General features: G+C 46.7%; 2 protein-coding genes across 5 annotated transcripts in view; one reads left to right on the forward strand and one right to left on the reverse strand.

The window, feature by feature from the left end:
- Positions 1 to 2,306, reverse strand: part of TTC13 (tetratricopeptide repeat domain 13) — a 75,302-nt gene extending 72,996 nt beyond the window's left edge. For all 4 annotated transcript variants that reach the window (XM_046027024.1, XM_046027023.1, XM_046027022.1 and 1 more), the window contains exon 1: positions 1,979 to 2,306. In XM_046027024.1, coding sequence (XP_045882980.1) covers positions 1,979 to 2,246 — 268 coding nt within the window. In that variant the 5' untranslated portion in view covers positions 2,247 to 2,306. The remainder of the gene's footprint in view (positions 1 to 1,978) is intronic.
- A 191-nt stretch (positions 2,307 to 2,497) lies between these two features.
- On the forward strand, positions 2,498 to 18,783 carry ARV1 (ARV1 homolog, fatty acid homeostasis modulator). The gene is made up of 6 exons (XM_046027648.1): positions 2,498 to 2,726; positions 8,977 to 9,096; positions 11,551 to 11,704; positions 15,103 to 15,327; positions 15,926 to 16,072; positions 18,312 to 18,783. The coding sequence occupies exons 1-5, from the start codon at positions 2,523 to 2,525 to the stop codon at positions 16,066 to 16,068; spliced, it is 846 nt and encodes a 281-aa protein (XP_045883604.1). The 5' UTR covers positions 2,498 to 2,522; the 3' UTR covers positions 16,069 to 16,072; positions 18,312 to 18,783.
- Positions 18,784 to 19,447: the final 664 nt, after the last annotated feature.

The raw sequence follows: 19,447 nt of genomic DNA on the forward strand, positions 1-19,447 counted from the left end.
GCATAAGACTGATGCCACAGAGTGAAATGAGCCACCTAGATCAAGAAGATGAAGCAATTTCATAACAGAAATCGATTTTCATCTTCCATTGCCTAGAATCTGGGTCTCCCTGAGCCAGAGAGCACCACCACAGGACTACAGGAAGGAAAGGAAAATGAAGACTTACAGAACAGCGTACTATATGCTAGCAAATTCTACAGATGTGGTTTCCTACCTGTAACCACTTAGTGCCTAAGACAAAGTTTCGTCTGGGCCTGCCTGCCTGGGCCCCTCCCTTTACAGCTATGGGGGCTCAGGAAAGTGTGATTTCACCATGTCTCAGCTTCCCCATCTGAGGAAAAGGAGCTACCATCCAATGAGGTAGTAGCTGGTGTGCGGACAGATTTAAGAGGACAGGCTAATCAACCTAAAGTTAAACCTTACAGAAATGCCCAGCATACAGCAAGCACTCCATACATGTTGGCTCTTTCTGACTTTTCCTCACAGCCCTCTTGTGAAGAAACTGAAACCCTGTAATTAGGTAACAAGGTCTTCAATTTAGAGAGGCGGCAATTTTGCAAAGACAAGCAATTAACTTAACAGAGTCACAGAAAGCGACGGAGGTACAAAAGCCATTCTTTTCGCATGCTACAGTGTTGGCGGTGTTCTGTATGCCGTTACTAGCCAAGGCCCACCACAAAATAAAGTCGCATACCTTCCAGTGAGTGACACTTCCTTACGGGAGTCAGATTGTGCTTAAAGGAAATCAGAGTGTGCTAATCTTGACATTTCATCTCAACTAAAAATTACTTATTGTCTTCCAAGCTACACAACAGTAAAGAACCCTGCCGTGGGACCATAAAAGCAACCAGCCAGCTTCTAGGGAGTTCGGTAGCCCCAGACCTTTCAAAACCAAGTCTTGAGTGAATTCTGGGGAAGAGGAAAGGGACAGGAAGGGAAAAGGGAGGGGAGGGGATTGAAGGATGAAAAGACCCAATGGAAAACCTCAAAACAAAAAAAAAAGCCCCAGGGGCGCCTGGGTGGCTCAGTGGTTTAAGCCGCTGCCTTCGGCTCAGGTCATGATCTCAGGGTCCTGGGATCGAGTCCCACGTCCGGCTCTCTGCTCTGAAGGGAGCCTGCTTCCCTCTCACTCTCTCTGCCTGCCTCTCTGCCTACTTGTGATCTCTCTCTGTCAAATAAATAAATAAAATCTTAAAAAAAAAAAAAGCCCCATACACATGCATTTTGCCCCCCAGGCATCTGCTGTGACTTACTGAGGGCAATAGCGCCCATCTTAATGAATGAGCTGGCCTAGCTCCAATACACACACAGCTCCGACATACCCCGGCTCAAGGCCTGCAGGGCTCATTTTGCCCCCTGGGAGACATCTGACAGGTCACAGGTCAGCCTTAAAGAACCGGAAGCAAGGTGTCATCGAGCAGATAAAACGGGCTTGAGGTTTTGTTCCCTTCTTTCTCTCACGCATCAAATTTTAAGAGGTTGTGTTTAATACAAGACATCAACCCAGGAGGTCAGAAAACCTGATTTCCGGCCTAAGACGGGCCAGGCATCCCCTCTCCGGGCGCCGGCCCCAGTGTCGTCCCTCCCTCGCTCCCCGGCACCCGCGGGGCCCAGAGCGGGTCCCAGGGCTGCCCCGGGCCACTTGCCATCCTCTCTTCCACCCTTTCAACAGTTGCTGGGACTCCGGAGGGGCGGCTCTGGCCCCAGGAACAGGCTGTCCGCTCTTTTCTCCATTCACCACCCTCCCCACGGCTGCTACGAGGAGGGCGCGCGGCGGCGTGGGTGCGAGCGGCGGGAAGCGGCCACCGCACGACACCCCCCGGGGCCGGCTCCCGCAGGAGCGCACGCAGCGCCGCGGATGCCGGCGGAGAGGCCCGGGCGGCCCCGCACCTCGGCCCCGGGGCCCGCCGTTCCCACGGCCCCGCCGCCCCCGCGGCCCCGGGCGAGCCGGACGCCCGCCCGCCCGGCGCCCACTCACCGCCGCACTCCACCGAGTACTGGTCACCCCAGTCCCCGGACTGCGGGCTGCAGCCGCCGCCTGCGGGGGCCTCCTGCTGCTGCCGGTGCTGCAGCTCCTGCTTGAGCAGGGACAGCGGCGAGTAGTGCTCCGTGGCCAGGATGCCGGGGCACGGCCCGGCGGACAGGACCCCCAGCAACAGCAGCACCAGGACGCGCCGGGCGGCGTCCGCGGCGGCCACAGCGCCGCCCCAGCAGCAGTAGCAGCAGCAGCAGCCGGCAGGTGCCATCTTTCCTCAAGGCGCATGTGCGGCGGCCCTCGCCGCACGCCGTGGCCTCCCAGCCTTAACCCGCGGTGGGCAGGTGGGCCGTGGCAAGGGGGCGGGAAAGGGGTGTGGCGTTGCCTGCTGGGAGTTGTAGTCCCATCTCGGCCAGCCGCGAGCCCCCTTTTCCGAGACTGAGACTACGAATCCCAGCAAGCACCGCACGGGACAGGCTTTCCGGTTCGGTTTCTGACGTCTTCCCCCGCCACTGAATCGGAAGTTCTCGGCTGCAGTTGCGTGGAAATGGGCACCGGTGGGCGGAGTGGGCTACGGCCCGGCAAGGGAAACACAGAAGGCGTGGCCGCGGGCAAGGGGAGCGCGGAGGGGGTTGCAGCAACTCCTGCAGCTGCCTCGGCCGCCTGCCCGTACCGGTGCATCGAATGCAACCAGGAGGCCAGGGAGTTGTACCGAGACTATAACCACGGAGTGCTGAAGATAACCATCTGCGTGAGTTGTCGGCGTGGGGCGTCCTTGGGAAGAACATGGCGCGGATTTGGGGACCGTGACGGGCCGTGGGATCTGTATATCAGCTTTTTAGGGCAGTAAAAACCGACGACTTTCAGGTCCCCTAGTATAGCCCTCAGTTCGGAACCGGACGTTCCCGTCCGGGATCAGCGGAGCGTTTGCGTAGTTACCTGTGGTGTGGGAGACCTCACCGCCGACAGCGGCTTTCTCGTCCCCGCGGTGTTTGCTGGTGAGACACAGCGTGGGCAGCGGATCCGCGAACGGAGATGGGCGTAGACGTCGTGCGGAGAAATTTAAAGATTGGATGAGGTTGACGTTCGAGTTCACACCCACACTCTCAGCCATTCTCCCTTTCATGGAGGAATGTTACCACCCGTGCGGTCCACACCCGTATTAAATGTCCCTGGTTTCATCCTTTGTGGTTTATTGGGTGTACGGTGTGTGTTGGGTGCAGAGCACCAAGCTTGACCTTGGTGATAACAGAAACAAAAATGATGAAGTACAAATTTCGTTTTCAAGGTGTTCATAGTCTATAGAGGATGGTTGAATGCTTCAAAGGTCACAAAATTGGAGGTTCTTTTGGGGTGTTAGCAGAGAACCCGCCACATAATAGGCAGTTCATATGTTTTTGTCCCATTTCTGTTCTCCTGATGATTTTCTAATAATAATCCTCGTTAGAAAACCGTGGTCTGTAGTGCTACAGAAGAGAGTAGATAAAGTGTGAATGTGTACCAGTGTCATCTGTTGTCCACCGACATCGTCACTTTTCCTCTCTCAAGTGGTTTCCCTCGCTCGGAAAGATCTCCACCCTGGTTAAATCCAACATACCGTCGGATCCGTCTCCTCACCCTTTCGGCTGTACTTCAACTGAGGAAAAATCACCTGAATTCATGACCACTAACCTCGTTTAGCCCTTGATGCCATCGGCCATCACAGTACATTTCACTAATCCATTTCCCATATATGCTTCCCTGCTTTGCTAAAAAAGAGAGAGAGAGAGAACTTGCACATGCTTTGCAACCACGTAAACCCAGTATTTGCACCCGTTATTCATATGCTCTTTCTTCCCTCCCGATCGAATGGATGAACCGTCCGTACACTTGTCTCAAACCAGCCTGCTCTTGTGCCCTTGACCCATCCGTCTTCTTCCATTAACTTAGGGACATCTCTGCCACAATACTCTTCTGCTCTCGCTGGATCCTTCCCACCAATATGCGTACTAGACTTTCTCTAAGAAACACACACGCCTGGTATCTCACTTCCTCCATTAGCCCCTCCTCTTTTCCCCTTCCCTTTGACAGCAGTGTCCTTTAAGAGATATTTGTACTTGCTATCTTTATTTCCTTTCCTACTTCCTCTTGAATCGACTTCAGACACACTTCCCTCCACCCACCATGACACTGGAAACTGTTCTTAAGATCACAGTTGCTGACTTCTACTTTACTAAATCCCATAGTCCATTCTCAGTGAACTGTCAACAGCGTTCGGCCTTATTACTTCGCTCTAGAAATGCTGTGTGCAGTTGCCAGGACACCAGACTCTTCTAGTTTTCTTTTCTTTTTTTTAAGATTTTATTTATTTACTTGACAGACAGAGATCACAGGCAGGCAGAGAGGTAGGCAGAGAGAGAGAGGGAAGCAGCCTCCCTGCTGAGTAGGGAGCCCAATGTGGGGCTCCATCCCAGGACCCCGAGACCACGACCCAAGCTGAAGGCAGAGGCCTCAACCCACTGAGCCACCCAGGCGCCCCTAGTTTTCTTATTTTACTGGCTATTCTTCTCAGTCTCATTTTTGGTTCTTCCTCACCTGCCTTACCTTTTAACCATGAAGTATCCTAAGGCTCCGATCTTGGGCCTCTACCTCTCTACACACTCTCCTTTGAAGAACTGCTGCTGGCTCATGGCTTTACATTCCATCTAAACTTTGACAATTCCCAGATTTAAACCTCCAGCCTGAACCTCTTCCTTGAACTCCACAATGTCCCCACATGTCCAACTACCTACTTGATTTCTCCAAATGGATTTTTGAAATTGCGTCAGACTTTCACAGTTAATAGCAACTCAACCATTTTAGTTCCTAAGGCCAAAAAGCCTTGTACTGAGCCTTGATTCCTCTTTCTCCCACATTCCTCATGCGTTTGCTTGGCAGAGCCTGTGTTAGTCTTTGGATTTTGTCTTCAGATTGTTTAGAATCCCCTGCTTTTGACCACCTCTACAACCGTGACCCCTGCTGTCATCATGTCTCACCGGGGTGATTGTCCTAACACTTCCCCTTACTCTCCTGCAGCTCCATTGCTTCCTGAATGTTCTTAAACCAGACAGGTTGCTTCCTCAGGGCCTCTCCACTCTGCATGGAACGCTCTTCGGTCAGGTGTCTGACCTAACTCCCTCCTTCAATTATTTTTATTTTTAATGTCTCAGAGAGGTCTAGTCTGACCACCCTGTTATAAATTGTGATTTCCCCCTCCCGACTCGGACATGCTTATCAACTCTCCCTGCTTTATCTTTCCCATAGCACCTGTCATCTTTGAGTAGTCTATACAACTGACTTACTTGTTATTTATTGCCGATCTCCTCCCACTAAAATCTAAGCTACACAGGAAGAGAGTATGTGAGTATATATAATTTCTTCATTAATACAGGTGGCTCATCCAGGACAGTACCTGACACATAGTAAGTACACAATAAGTATCTGCAGGATGCATGAACCATTTCTAGGTTTTTCGATGCTCATATCGTTGGCCATTCTGGTGACCTTGTGAGTTATATGGCATCTAAATTTAATGACTTCTGTACTGGCCCAGTTAAATGATCTGTTTTAAAGATGACAACCACATAACTGAATGCAGTCTTTCATCCAGTAAAGTTGTAACTGTCTCTGCAGTTAGTGATCTTTAATGATACAAATTAAGCTTTATCTTTTTTTAAATTATTGGCATTAAACTAACAAAATCCTTTTCCTAATCGTCAGTGCTGGCTTCTCTAGAATTATATTTGGAATACTGAGTGATGGTACAGTATGTTATTGTACACAGTCACTCCCTGATGACTTACAGTGCGTAATATCCTCATCTTTGTCATGATAATACATCGTAATACCCATAGTGGTATTATTTAGGAAAAATCATTTAGTTGATGCTGAACTCTGAAAATTAAATTGTAAAATAAGGCTCTCTTGAGTCGTGAGAGGAAAAGTTTTTAGACATCAGGCTTTTTGTTCTGGAAAAAAATGGCCCAAGTTTCTATAAGCTGGTAACTCATACACGCTTTGGTCTCTTAGTTGCTGTCTTTGGAACCAGCAGCATACTCACCCTGATCTCCTCCCTGTGTTTCTTTTTCTCTTTGTTCTTCCTATTTTTCCACTGCCAGGCCTCCCCACTTGCCTCTCTGGGTTTCCCTCATTCTCCTCCATCTAATGGAAGGGTGTCCCTTGCTTTTAACATTCCCTCACCCTCAGCTGTTCACAGTTTAAAAATCTAGTACTTTTGATCTCCTGTAGCACCTGGACTCTTACCTGTACTCAGATATTTGATAAATTCATGATGGTAACAAAACCAGACTGCTTCGAGATCCTCCTAAATTTCGAGTCTGTTCAGTAGGACACTGTTGAGCTGCCATCCTTAGATGCTGGGTGCAGCGATGAGTAGGACACTGTCCTGCCCTTGAACTTAAAGCCTAGGAGGTTCCACTTTCAAGATATGTATTCGCGGAGGCACCTGGGTGGCTCAGTCAGTTAAGCCTCTGCCTTCAGGTCATGCTCAGGTCATGATCCCAGACTCCTTGCTCAGCAGGGAGCGTGCTTCTCCCTCTGCCGGCTGTTCCCTCTCCTTGTGCACACTCTTGCAGGTGCGCGCGCACGCACTCTCTCTCTATCTCTGACAAATAAATAAATAAAATATATTTTTAAGAAAAGATACATGTTTGCTTATTGTGGCGCTGAAATGAAACAGATTTGAGAATGAGTGCGGATGGGAACGGCCCCGGAGATGATGGGGAGGAAGAAGCAGCCAAAATATTCACAAAATGTTGGCCAGTTTATATTCTAAAAGAGATGGGATTCACTGGAGAGCTGGAGAGCATGGAATCAGAGAGTCATTCATACCCATGGTGAGATGGAGATGGTGGAAGTGTTTGAGTTTCTGGCGTGTGCATGGTCCCGTGCTATAGGGATTTCTTAGAGGACAACTTTCTGTTTCAGGATATTTGTCTAGTAAGTAGTAAATGGAATGGAACCATGTTTTTCAAAATCAGAAAACGTATCTAAATGTAGCCGTCAGCCACCCAGATGTTTTACTACATTTGTTTGTGTGCGTGTGGTTTCCCAGATCCTTACATTCAAGGTGAAGGAAGCACCCAAGGGAAAAGCAAGTAATAGGAAGTGAACAAGGAAAAATCAGGCTGAAGCTGATAGGGAAGGAACCAGCAGACCCTAATGAATTTTCAATGTTTATGAAATATTCAGAAAGCGAGGAAGGGAAGGCGTAGAACAGAGCAAAGCACATGAGGCCAGAAGCTGCTCCTTCTGTCTGCGCTCATGTCCCTGTGTTCATTCCGCTGAAACCCTTCCGGTAGCAGGCTTATTCGTCTTCCTTTTCTGAACTATAAGGTCCTGGAGGATAGAGACTTAGTCTCAAAGTGACTATCCGGCACCTTGGATGTGCCTGGTCCATAGAAAAGACGAAGTAAAGTCGGCTGTTCTAATGAATGTTGTAGCCACTCCAAACACATTGGTCCTGCCGTGTCCGCCAATGCTGGTTTCTGCCTACCTCCTTATAAAAATTGTCTAAATCCTGGCATAGGCTTGCAGTGTCTGAAGATGGGTTTTAGGGAACCTTTAAAGGACAGAGAAAAGACCCTTGACCCACCAGCAATTTCATTTTACAATGAAGCAGCCTCACAGCAGGTGTTCCAGTGTGGTTTGTAGAGACGAAGTGTTTTGGTAGCATAGGGAGGGTGTCTAGAAAACAGCTCCTTGTCGCGAACGTGGGATTTCTGATTCGGTGCCTTCTGTTTAGGCCCTGGCTTACTCTTTGCCCAACTGAAACACTGCAAAATTATTAATTAGGTGCATTTAGATTTGGGGTAATAGCACATCTCCCTTCATTGGTTCACTTGATGACTCAAAAACATACCCATTTCTTGTAAATGACATGAGTGAAGTGCTGAGACTCTTAAGTTGGAAGTGATTTGTTCATTACGTTTGGATTAGAGAGTTAATATGCTTCAGCATATTTCATGCCCCCCCTAGGGCTTTGATGTAATTAAAAGGCCATCCCCTGTATGTTTCCATGTTCATCACTTCTGTTTCCATTTTATCTTATCAGAATTTCATAATGTTTTCTGTTGGAACTGTAGCCGTTAGCATAGTAGCCTGGATTCAGCTTTTGTAACTAAAACTGTTTCAGATGTCACGTTTCTGATGAGCTTATTCTTGTACACCTGTGTTTTATATGTTCTGATGATGTTGGGATTTGGTAACATTGTAATCACATGTGTCCAGAAAAAGGGCAATTTCAAAGGAGTCACAGGAGAGTCTCATAGGAGAGTCTCGTAGGAGAGCCCAGGGGTCTTGCTTCGGGTCACCTAGAGCCAAGCTGACCAACCCACTTCCTTTTTTACAGCTCATGATCGTCCAGTGTCTTCACTGTCACAGAGACAGACCCATTTTCTTTCCATAGTCTCGATGTTAGTGGAGGAAAAAAAACAAGTTTCTCTTGGTGTCTGCCATGCCCCGGATTGTTGACGCTGTGCCACACATTTACCTGCTTTTAGCTTTCAGAAGCTTTGGGTGTGGGGGTTACTCTTCTGAACTCCTTCCTCCAAGTCGTGTTTCAAGAACCACAAAGTTGATGGCCATCTAGCCAACAGGGAACAATTTCTCAATAAAAGTATGTTATAAATGTATTTATTTTATAATAAGTCCTACAGATTGAAAGTAGGATTTTCTGGGATACTTTTCTGCCTAAAAATCAGTCTTTAAATCAAATATCTTTTTACCTTCTTACATATGAGATTGAAAGATTACTGTCTCATACCTAGAAGATTATATTATCATTTCTGAAACCAGGGCTTCTGTAGGTGAACATTTTGTGTCTGAAGAGAAGTTAATTTAAATTAGTGCTGGTATGTCCTTACTGCTGTAGAAGTCCAAAATAGACTCTGCTGGTTTGAAAGCCTTTAAGATTTCAGAATGTATACATTTGCTTGTTCTAATATTATCTCACATTATTTCAGAAATCCTGCCAGAAACCTGTAGACAAATATATCGAGTATGATCCTGTTATCATCTTGATTAATGCTATTTTATGCAAAGCCCAGGCCTACAGACATATTCTTTTCAATACTAAAATAAACGTAAGTTGTGATAATTTTTTATTTTCTAATTTTACTTGATGATGCTTTTGTACTTTTATTTTTTTTTAATTTATTTATTTGATAGACAGAGATCACAAGCAGGCAGAGAGGCAGGCAGAGAGAGAGGAGGAAGCAGTCTCCCTGCTGAGCAGAGAGCCCGATGCGGGGCTCCATCCCAGGACCCTGGGATCATGACCTGAGCCAAAGGCAGAGGCTTTAAACCACTGAGCCACCCAGGCACCCCGCTTTTATACTTTTAAAGAATAATAATTTTGAACAGAATTAAAGAGCATTATTTTAAAAAAAAATTCTAGGGGTGCCTGGGTGGCTCAGTCAGTGGGGTGTCTGCCTTCAGCTCAGGTCATGATCCTGGGGCCCCTGGAGCAAACCCCGCTTCAGGCTCCCTGCTCAGTGAGGAGCCTGCTTCTCCCTCTCCTGCTACCCAGTCCCCCACCCCCCCGGTTGTGCTTTCTCTTGCTTGCTATCCTGCTCTCTGTCAGATAAATAAGTAAAATCTTCAAAAAAGAAAAGAAAAGAAAGAGATGCTAACGAGGATGGGTCTTTTATCTCAGCAGTGTCTGGAAGTTTCTAGAAATAACAGGCATTGATAAACACGGTGCACAATGTTTAGTGAATATTTAAGAATAGGGTCACTGGGAGGAAAGTGACAAACCAGGGCTACTAGTTTGCCTTTTAGTGGGTTACCTTTTGAAAAAGACGTCAATTATTTCTAACAATAAAATTAATATAAAATTATATCTAATATAAAATTAAATATATCCAGGTAGGGAGAGAATTACACCTAGAAGAAGTCAGCAAACACTAAAAGAGGAATATTTTTAAACAATTTATTGCATTTTTATTCTGAGGGAATTTTTATTCTGAGGGAATCCCTTCCCTCCACCCCCCAAGTTAAATAACCAGGGTAGTTTTTAAACGGCCGGAGCATTGATTCCCAAACTTTGGTACATAGTAGAATCACATTGGGGAGCGGGAGGGCAGTTAATCTCTCCAAGTGAGGCCTCACCTAGAATCAGTTAAATCAGAATCTTTGGGAATGGGTTCAGGCATCAGTATTTCTTAAAACTCCCCAGGTGATTCCAGGGTGGAACCAACTAGAAGCAGCTCAGAAATCCACAGTGATGCCTGTTCCTGGACTGCATTGCACTTACACACACACTTTCTTTTCCCCACTTTCTGTTGACATAGACAGTCCAGCCCATAAAAGTAATGTATTTTTTTATTTTTAATTTTTTAAAAGATTTTCTTTATTAGAGAGAGCGTGCACATGCACTGGGGTAGGAGCTGAGCACAGAGCCTGATGCAGGGCTTAGATCCCATGACCCTGAATTCATGACCTGAGATGAAACCAAGAGTCCAACACCCAACCAACTGAGCTATCCAGGTATTTTAAAAAGAGCAATGTATTTTAAAAAGCCAGTTCTTGGGGCGCCTGGGTGGCTCAGTCAGTTAAGCATGTGCCTTCAGCTCAGGTCATGATTACAGGGTCCTGGGATCGAGCCCCACGTAGGGCTCCTGGCTCAGTGGAGAGCCTGCTGCTCCCTCTCCTCCCAGCTTGTGCTCTCTCTCCCTGTCTCTGTCTCTCTCTCTCAAATAAATAAATAAAATCTAAAATAAAATAAAATACTAAAATAAAAAGCGAGTTCTTGGGGCTCCTGGGTAGCTCAGTTGGCTAAGTGTCTGCCTCCTCTCCGCTCAGGTCTTGATCTCAGGGTTGTGAGCCTGTCCCCCACACCGGGCTTCATGCTGTGTGTGGAACCTGCCTAAAAAGAATGTTTTTAAAGAGCTAATTCTTCTACCTGGTATTTTCTTTTTTGCCAAAATTTCAGCCTTTTAAACTTGCAAGGGACTTTCTACCTTTTAATTTCTGTCTTCAGTATATGCATTCACACTCATCAGGCATAGGGCCTTTTTTTTTTTTTAAAGTTTATATTCAGACTAACAGCTTCCTGTGAGGTATGATGGAATCTTCAGGTTAAATCTGTTCTCATGGCTGCTTCCACCTATCTATGAGGCACAGAAATTCTGTGCCTGATTCTGTTCTCATTCAGGATGGATGCTGAAAGCGTAGTGAAGGGTGAAGTACTGTTTAAAGCAGTGTTTCTTAACTAGGGGTATACATCAGAATCCTCCTTAATTCTAGAACTGTTTCAAAATTGCATGTCTAGGATTACTTCCAAAGATCCTGAGTCAGGATCGGGGCCTAGACAAAGAGACAAAGACTCTTCCCGTGATTCTGATGGGCGTTGCTGACAAAGAAGCCCGGTTTACAGACGACACAATGACCCCCTTAACTGAGCAGTTCTGAATTTGAAGAGTTATGAGATGGGAGCCTCCTCCAAACTGCAAATACTTAGCTGTGTCTGTGCCTGTTTGATATTCCGTATAATTGTTTCTTTACCCCATGATTGGCATTGTGTTTTTGACTCCCAGATGCATGGAAAGCTCTGCATATTCTGTTTGCTTTGTGAGGCGTACCTGAGATGGTGGCGGCTTCAAGATTCGAACCAGAACACTGATCCTAACGACTTCATCAGATATGCCAAGGAATGGGATTTCTATAGAATGTTCGCGATTGCCTCTCTAGGTAGGAGGAAGCTGTGCTTTCCATTCTTAGTGAACTGGTAACTGCTGTTCTGATTAAAAGTGAGTTGGATGGTCTTGATCACTGGTAAGAGGAGAGGGTTAATCCAGGACTTGAGACTAAATGTTCAGCTGTATCACCAGCTGCTAGGTGAGTCTCTAAATTAGCTACTTTCTTACTATTTTGTTTGTTACTACACATATGTTATGGAAATGGTTATATATAGCAGATGAGAGAGTTTCATAGAATATCTTGAGGTATTATATTGTTGACAAAGTTCCTCAATTTAATTTCTCGATTGTCTAATTTAAAGATTACATAGGTCCCATCTTTATGAAAACAGATGGATAATTGCCAGGCATTATCCGATGTATTATACTAATTGCATAGAACTGATGCCATCTATTTAGTAGGGAACACTTCTTATTTATCTGACTGCATTTGGGGAAAGTGGTTACTGGGGGCGCCCGCGTGGCTCAGTGGTTGGGCATCTGCCTTTGGCTCAGATCATGATCTCCGGGTCCTGGTTCAAGCCCTGCCTCGGGCTCCGTACTTAGTGGGAGCTTGCTTCTCCCTCTCCCTCTGTCTGCTGCTCCCCCTGCTTGTGCTCTCCTGTCAAATAAATAAATAAAATTTAAAAAAAAAAAAAAGAAGAAGAAGAAAAGGAAGAGAGAAAGAAAATGGCTACTGCCCCCAAATTCCTTAAGTTCTGGACTTGCTTTTCTTCAGAATTCCAGTTTATGACTTAGGTCAGAACTGTCTTAATTTCTGTGACTATTTTCTTACTTACTGGCTTCCATGCTTCTCCGCTTCTAAACTCTTTGATTATAAAGAAATATTATTATAATAATATCAAGTCTCCAGTTCACTGCAGTGTCTGATTTCTGGACAAGGTCATCTTTTGTCCCATTTTCTTCTCTGTCTTCCCTCACTTCCTTGGTCTCCTCATGCAGTTCTGAGGTTTTAAAATTTGAATGCTGGGGTGCCTGCTGGCTCATTCCGCAGAGCACATGACCCTTGATCCTGGGGCTGTGAGTTTGAGCTCCATGTTGGGTATAGAGATTACTTAAAAATAAAATCCTTCAAAAAATAAGTAGATAAAATAAAATCTGTATGCCAAGGATTCCCAAACATACATAATAATATTAAAAACATCCTTGAGGGGCATCTGGGTAGCTCTGTCAGTTAAGCATCTGCCTTTGGCTCAGGTCATCATCCCAGGGTTCTTAGATCGAGCCCCGTATCAGGCTCCCTGCTCGGCAGGGTATCTGCTTCTCCCTCTGCCTGCTCCCCTGCTTGTGCTCGCTCACGCTCATAAAATCTTTTTTAAAAAATCCTAGAAAACATTGCCTAAGCCAAGAACTAAAACCTAATATAATTTTAAGCTTTAAAGCAAAGGCTATGAAAATTTCTAAGGATAAACCCTTTTGTGTCCATAATTTTTAATATAAAAAATAAACCAGGCTTATTTCCAAAATTTGGAATTACTGTAGCACCTACTCTATAGTGGATATTTTGACACTCAATCAGAAATATTTCTCTACTGTTACTTTTTTATCCAATATTAAGTTTTGAACCCCTAAAATAGCTTATAGAAAATGTGTTATATAAATACAACATCTTATCACATAAACACTGCTTTTACAGTTTGATCAACTTAATGTGCATAGTCATCCTTCCTTTGGGAGGTGGGTTGGGGTTCTCCCCTGTGCACATCTGTGGAAGCAGAGAAGTAGGAAGGCAGGTGATTTCCCCAAAGTCCCACACCAGGTTAATGTCAGCACGGAGACGGGTGGCTGTCCGGGCTCCCCACGCGGTGTTTTCCCATGCCACACCCCACGGGGTTTTCCCGCGCCGCACCCCATAGGCAGGTAGCTGGTCCCACTGAGCCCATCGGATCCACGAACACCTCAGGAACAGAGGCTGCAAGATACCTGCCTGGTGAAAGACAGTGCAGAGCCCGGGGACTGGTGCAGGTACATAAACCTCTCAAGTTCTGAGTTAGGAAGATATGGAGGGGGGCCCCCACGGGAGGCTCAGTCGGTGAAGCACCTGCCTTTAACTCAGGTCATGATCCCCGGGTCTGCTCCTCCCTCTCCCCTTCCCGGGCTTGTGCTCTCTCTCGTGCTCTCTGGCTCACTCTCTCTCTCTCTCCCAAATGAATAAATAAAATCTTAAGAAAGAAAGAAATATGGGAAGGTTATCTTGTCCACCTCTCTGTCCAGTACAAGGAATTCTCTCAGTTCTGCAAGGTAGTCTAGCTTTGTTTGAATGTCTCCAATGACAGGAGACAACACACTATTGTTAGATCATTCTTGTTGTTAAGGAGTTCTTTGTTGCTTTTATTAAAGTTATTTTTGTCCAAATCCCAGGCTATAAGATGTGCCTATTTGAGCAGATCCTTGCAGTTGACAAGTCCTGGAGTTATTTCGCGGGGAGATGGGGTGTCTCCCGTGAGGGATATATCAAATGGCTTGTAGGCCAGCCATTCAGAATTATTTTTATTGATTCTAATCACCTGTGCTTGGAACCTTTTTAGTTTGGCTCTCTTTGGTTATACAACATTTTAGGATGAATACAGTTGTCTCTCCTATAATCTGATACATGTGTTCCAGAAAAACCTGATTCTACAGAAACCTGAATAACACAGTTTAGGGGGGATAACAGAATTAGGGACAGAACCCCTCAAAACATACCCAGCTGGATAATCAGAGGACTAACAATCTTAATAAACATCACATAACAGCTAAGAACTGCCAGATTCCTAGTTAATGGGAACAGAACAGACTGCTCTGTTCTGTGAACCCAGTGGAACTGTGCCTTCAGGTCTGGACTTTGTCTATGAATGCTTCGCCAAAGGATGAGGAGTTGCACTCAGAAAGTTTGTTGAAAGGAGTAAGGGCGGTTTTAAATGGTGTTCGGAACTGGCAGATAATAGGCAACAAATAGTGGGAGACTGAACAAAGAAAACATCTTTGCGTATCATTTTTAGGGTGGGTCCCATCTTTTGTATTTAAAAATCTCCTCCATGTCCTCTTTCATTCTTTCTGTGGAGATCGAGAGCACCGAAGTTGCTTAAACAGAACCTTACTTCCTAGAAAGAACTTCAGAGAGCTGATGGTTACCGTTCTCACAGACTTACTTTTACTTCCGGGGACCCTGCAATACTCCATGCAAGATTACTGGAATGCGCTTCTGCAGCCACGCCAGCAGGGTGTGTGTGACACAGAAGGCAGGGGCTTATTTATTTAAAAAAAATTAAAAAAAAAAAAAAAAAGAAAAAAATTTGATCTTGATGAAGCAGTTCAAATGAAGGCAGCTGGAATTGTGGTTTCTTTGTTTCTGAAGGAAGATGGTTTGGATAGAGACATTCATATTTCTGTTTTCCATTTCCTCCTTAGAACAAACTGCCTTTTTTATTGGCATTTTTGCTTTCCTGTGGGTAGAACGACCGATGACAGCGAAAACCAAACCCAACTTCATTTTGCTGCTGAAAGCGTTATTACTGTCCAGCTATGGAAAGCTCTTGCTGATTCCAGCCGTCATCTGGGAGCACGACTACACACCCCTGTGCCTCCGGCTCATTAAAGTGTTTGTCCTTACATCAAATTTTCAGGCCATCAGAGGTATGTCTGTCTTTCATTCTGTCTTCTCAGCCTTCAACCCACATAACAAGCTTAAAGCCTTGTTTCTCCAACACCGTCTTAGAAACCCTGCTAAACACTGCAATTCTCCATAAATCCTAACAATGCCTGGCATTTCTCTAGGACCTCATACACAGCGTATAGTCTGCATTTGCTCAAATGAACGATATAGTAATTTTTCGTTTTCGGAATGTTTTCACGTGCTTTAGCTCAGTCCTGGGAGGTTGGCAGCGCCGCTCATGGTGAACTGTAGAACTGAGAAATCTCTGGGTATTTTCTGCTAACCTCTTTGTAACCTTAGAATCTGTTTTTTTGTTTTTTTGTTTTTTTCTCCTTCCATATTCATGGAAATCTGTGTCTTGCTTTCAGGAGGAGAAGCTTAATGTTTTTGCTGTATGCTGTGTTTCTCTCCAGAGATGAAAACGTGGGGGAAGGTAGCAGCAGAGATGCATAAGAATGAATGGAGATTCTCTAAAAAACTGCTTTACACAACAATTCCATTCACAATGCCACAGAGTTCCCATGCCTATAGCACTTAATTCAACTCTTAGGAACTTAGGAGTTGCCTTTTCTTTTGCAGTGACCCTGAACATCAACCGAAAGCTCTCCTTTCTGGCCGTCTTGAGTGGCTTACTGATGGAAAGCACCATGGTCTACTTCTTCCAGAGGATGGAATGGGATGTGGGAAGTGACTGTGCCATCTATAAACCCCAAGACTTCTGAAGAGGTACAAAAGCCTGTTCACGTTCACACCTTCAGACAGGCATCCTCCTTGGTTGAGACAAACGCTGTTATGAAATAAGGAGATGCCGGGCACCTGGGTGGCTCCGTCGGTTGAGCCACTGCCCTCAGCTCAGGTCCTGATCTCGGACTCCCAGGATTGAGTCCCACATTGGGCTCCCTGCTCAGCGGGGAGTCTGCTTCTCCCTCTGACCCTCCCGCCTCGCATGCGCTCTCTCTTTCTCTCTCTCTCTCTCATTCTCTCTCTCTCTCAAATAAATAAAATCTAAAAAAAAAAAAAATAAGGCAGTGCCCTTCCATGACCCCTCCCCCACCCCCTCGAGGACCGTACGACACATTTCAGGGTCCTTGTCACCCTCAGGGACATCCACCTCTGTGTTTCACTGTTTCTAGGGGCCCTGTCCACTCCCTGCACCCCACGCCACTCGCACTGAGACCTCTGAGATCTGCCCCCTCCCTTCCACGGTCCTCGATTTAGGCTGCCTTTGCCTCTCCAATCCCTTGACCTCCCTTCTGGCCTACCCCGCCTCTCTTTCCCGCACCTGCAGACTCAGGCAGCTGCTGATTCATTGCCATTAGTCCCTTGAGACCATCGGCTACGTGCCCTTCCACCAAACGTGCCTTCTTAGAGCCATTTGGATGAGTCTCAGCATCTGTCTTCCCAGAGTCCAGCCCTGCGTGTGCACAGAGCCTCAGCTGGCCCTCAGTGTTGCTCCGCTGCCTTCGCAGTCACCGCCAGGGCGCCTCCCATTACATGGTTCTGGAACCTTCCCCATGCTCCTTCCTCCCGTGGCTGAGCCCATTACAGACTCCTTGAGTTTGCTTCCTTTTTCAGTCCAGAACGGCTTTGGTCACCTGTCTGCTTCCCTCCCCCGACCCTCCGGACTTGCGCTCTCCTTCCTCTCTGTAAGTGTCCTCCCCGCTCTGGTCACAGTCAGACTCCTGGCCCGCAACCCCTGTCGGCTGTAAGGTTCGGGAGCAGACTCGGGGCCTGGGTTGGGGGGCGCAGGTGGCAAGGAAGGCACAGAAGCAGCAGGGAAACGGGCCAGCTCTGAACCGTGTCCACCTCTGCGGAAAGGCCATCCCCAGCCCCGTGGTCTCAGTCTCCCCTCACGCTCGGTCAGTGTTCTTCCCTTCCAGACATCCCAGTCTATCCCCAGACTGGTCCTCGGCGCTCCTCTGCCCTCCTGCTGTTCACACACTCGGCGGTGGCCGTGCCCACGGCCTGGACCGTTCGTTCTCCCGGGGCCCAGGCCCCCCCAGACCCAGCGGCTCCAGCTCGCCCGGCAGCCCCATCACTGCGCCCTGCCACGGCCTCCCAGGCAGTGCCTGTGAAGTCGAACTCCGCCTCTCCCCACTCTACTCACCAAAACACAATCCCTCCCTGAGGCTTTTCTCTGGAAACATCCCTTCTCCCTCAGACCCCAGGGCAGTCCTTATTTCTCCTGCCTAAAGGTTTGTGACAGCCCCTCACAGCCTTCCACGCAGACACCGGTGCCACAGAACTCTTCATCACTCGCCATCACTTCTGGGGTCCCTCCAGATTTTTTGTCATTCCTTATTGCCGACACAGGAGTTTCTAGTCTCTTCCTGAGGACGTCTTTTAGCTTTCTCTTCGCTCAGATGTGGCCGTCAATATTCTGGTCCTAAGTTCCTCTCCACAGACATGTTCCCACCCACCTGCTCTACTACGGTCTTCTCTTCATCTCCAAATACAGCTTCTGCTCTCCCCGGGCCGCTTCTCCCCCTAACCAGATACAGTCAGTCCTCTCTGTTTCTCCGTGGAAGGAAAACTTTTTTTCCAAAACCTCAAGTCTGTGCTCTCACTCCCACTGACATGCCGGGGCCCAGCTCAACCCCACAGCGGTCGTGTTCAGGATCTCCTGAGTCTGTGCCGGTGCCAGATACGTGGCCCCGACTTCCCCAGGCCCTTCTAGGTGTCAAGCTACATCGTAGTTTCCAGTCAGGATAATAAGGGCATCTGTCTCTCACAACCGTTCGAAAACCTTTTTTCTCCTTTATGTTACCTCATGTTCTCTCTCGTCCTTGTCCTATATTCGAATCCCACATGTTTATGCCTGACTCCCCCAACCTGGTAAACAGAGACCAGTAGGTTACACTCGAGGAAATATGTACTTCCCACAGCACAGGGCCTGCCCTAGTAAGGATTTGATGAGTTGACTTTGAGCAGAAAGTGCCACTCTAAATACTTTTATTATCCACAGTTGGATTCTTTATTATCTGTGGCGTGACCAGCTGTGTCCGAAAAAGAGAAGACATAAAATACAAACCAAGATCCTCGATGAAGCAGAGATTTGGATACACTTCCTAAAGAAAGCGATGGTTGTGGCATCGGAAATCCCCAAAACTATCACGCTTCATGCCTCCCCCGCATCTAAGAGACCACCAAACCACATACCGATACACACAGACAGATGCAGAGACACAGACGCAGGGACACTGCCATAGGGAGAGACGGGCCACGCAGACCCCTTCAGGTGGACTTCGACCTAAATGAGGAACGTGAACGCACGACTCGCACATAATAAAAGATCTATGTTTCATTCCTTTGACATGTTTATAACTCTTTTAATTTAAATGTTAAGTTATTGGTTCTAAAGAATATATTTAAAATAGTATTTTGTGTTCTTACAACAACAGAAACATCGTTCTCTCAATAAAGTCAAAACAAACTGAGCTTTCGTAAATGTTTTGTAAATGGCCATATCTTTCCCTGTAACTAACTTATTCTTTAGAAATGGCTGCTCCAAAAATAAATAACGAAAACCAGTGAAATTGTACGCTTGATGGGGTGAATTCTATCTCAGTAAAGCCAACACTAGATACATGAATAAGGTAGCGCTAACACCTTTTTTCTCTCCCCGTTTCATTCGCTTGTTCTTGTAGTCATCATTTCCTTATTCACGCAGCAGAAATTACTGAGCACCTACTGTGTGCGGCAGACAGGGACACCGTGGTGAGCAGCCCTCTTAAGGTCTGTGGAGCAGTGGGGCGCCTGGATGGCTCAGTCGCTTGGGCATCTGACTCTTGATTTCAGCTCATGTTGTGATCTCAGGGTCATGAGATGCAGGCCCTGCATTGGGCTCCCTCTTCGTCTGCCCTTTCCCCCACACTCACTCACTCTCTCCTCTCTCTCTCTCCCTCTCTCCCCCACCTAAAATAAATCAATCTTTCTTTTAAAAGTTTGCAGAGCAGTGATAGATTTGGAAATGTGAGAAGGTGATGGCAGTACAGGGTGATAAGTGCGTGAAGGGTAACGGGGGGACCTAGGGAGATGCAGAGCAGAGACACCTGTTCCCCTCCTAGAAGTCCAGAAAGTCTTCCAACAGGAGGGGGAGAG

The sequence above is a fragment of the Meles meles genome, chromosome 13 (genome assembly GCF_922984935.1).
Source record: "Meles meles chromosome 13, mMelMel3.1 paternal haplotype, whole genome shotgun sequence".
Taxonomy (NCBI): Eukaryota; Metazoa; Chordata; class Mammalia; order Carnivora; family Mustelidae; genus Meles; species Meles meles.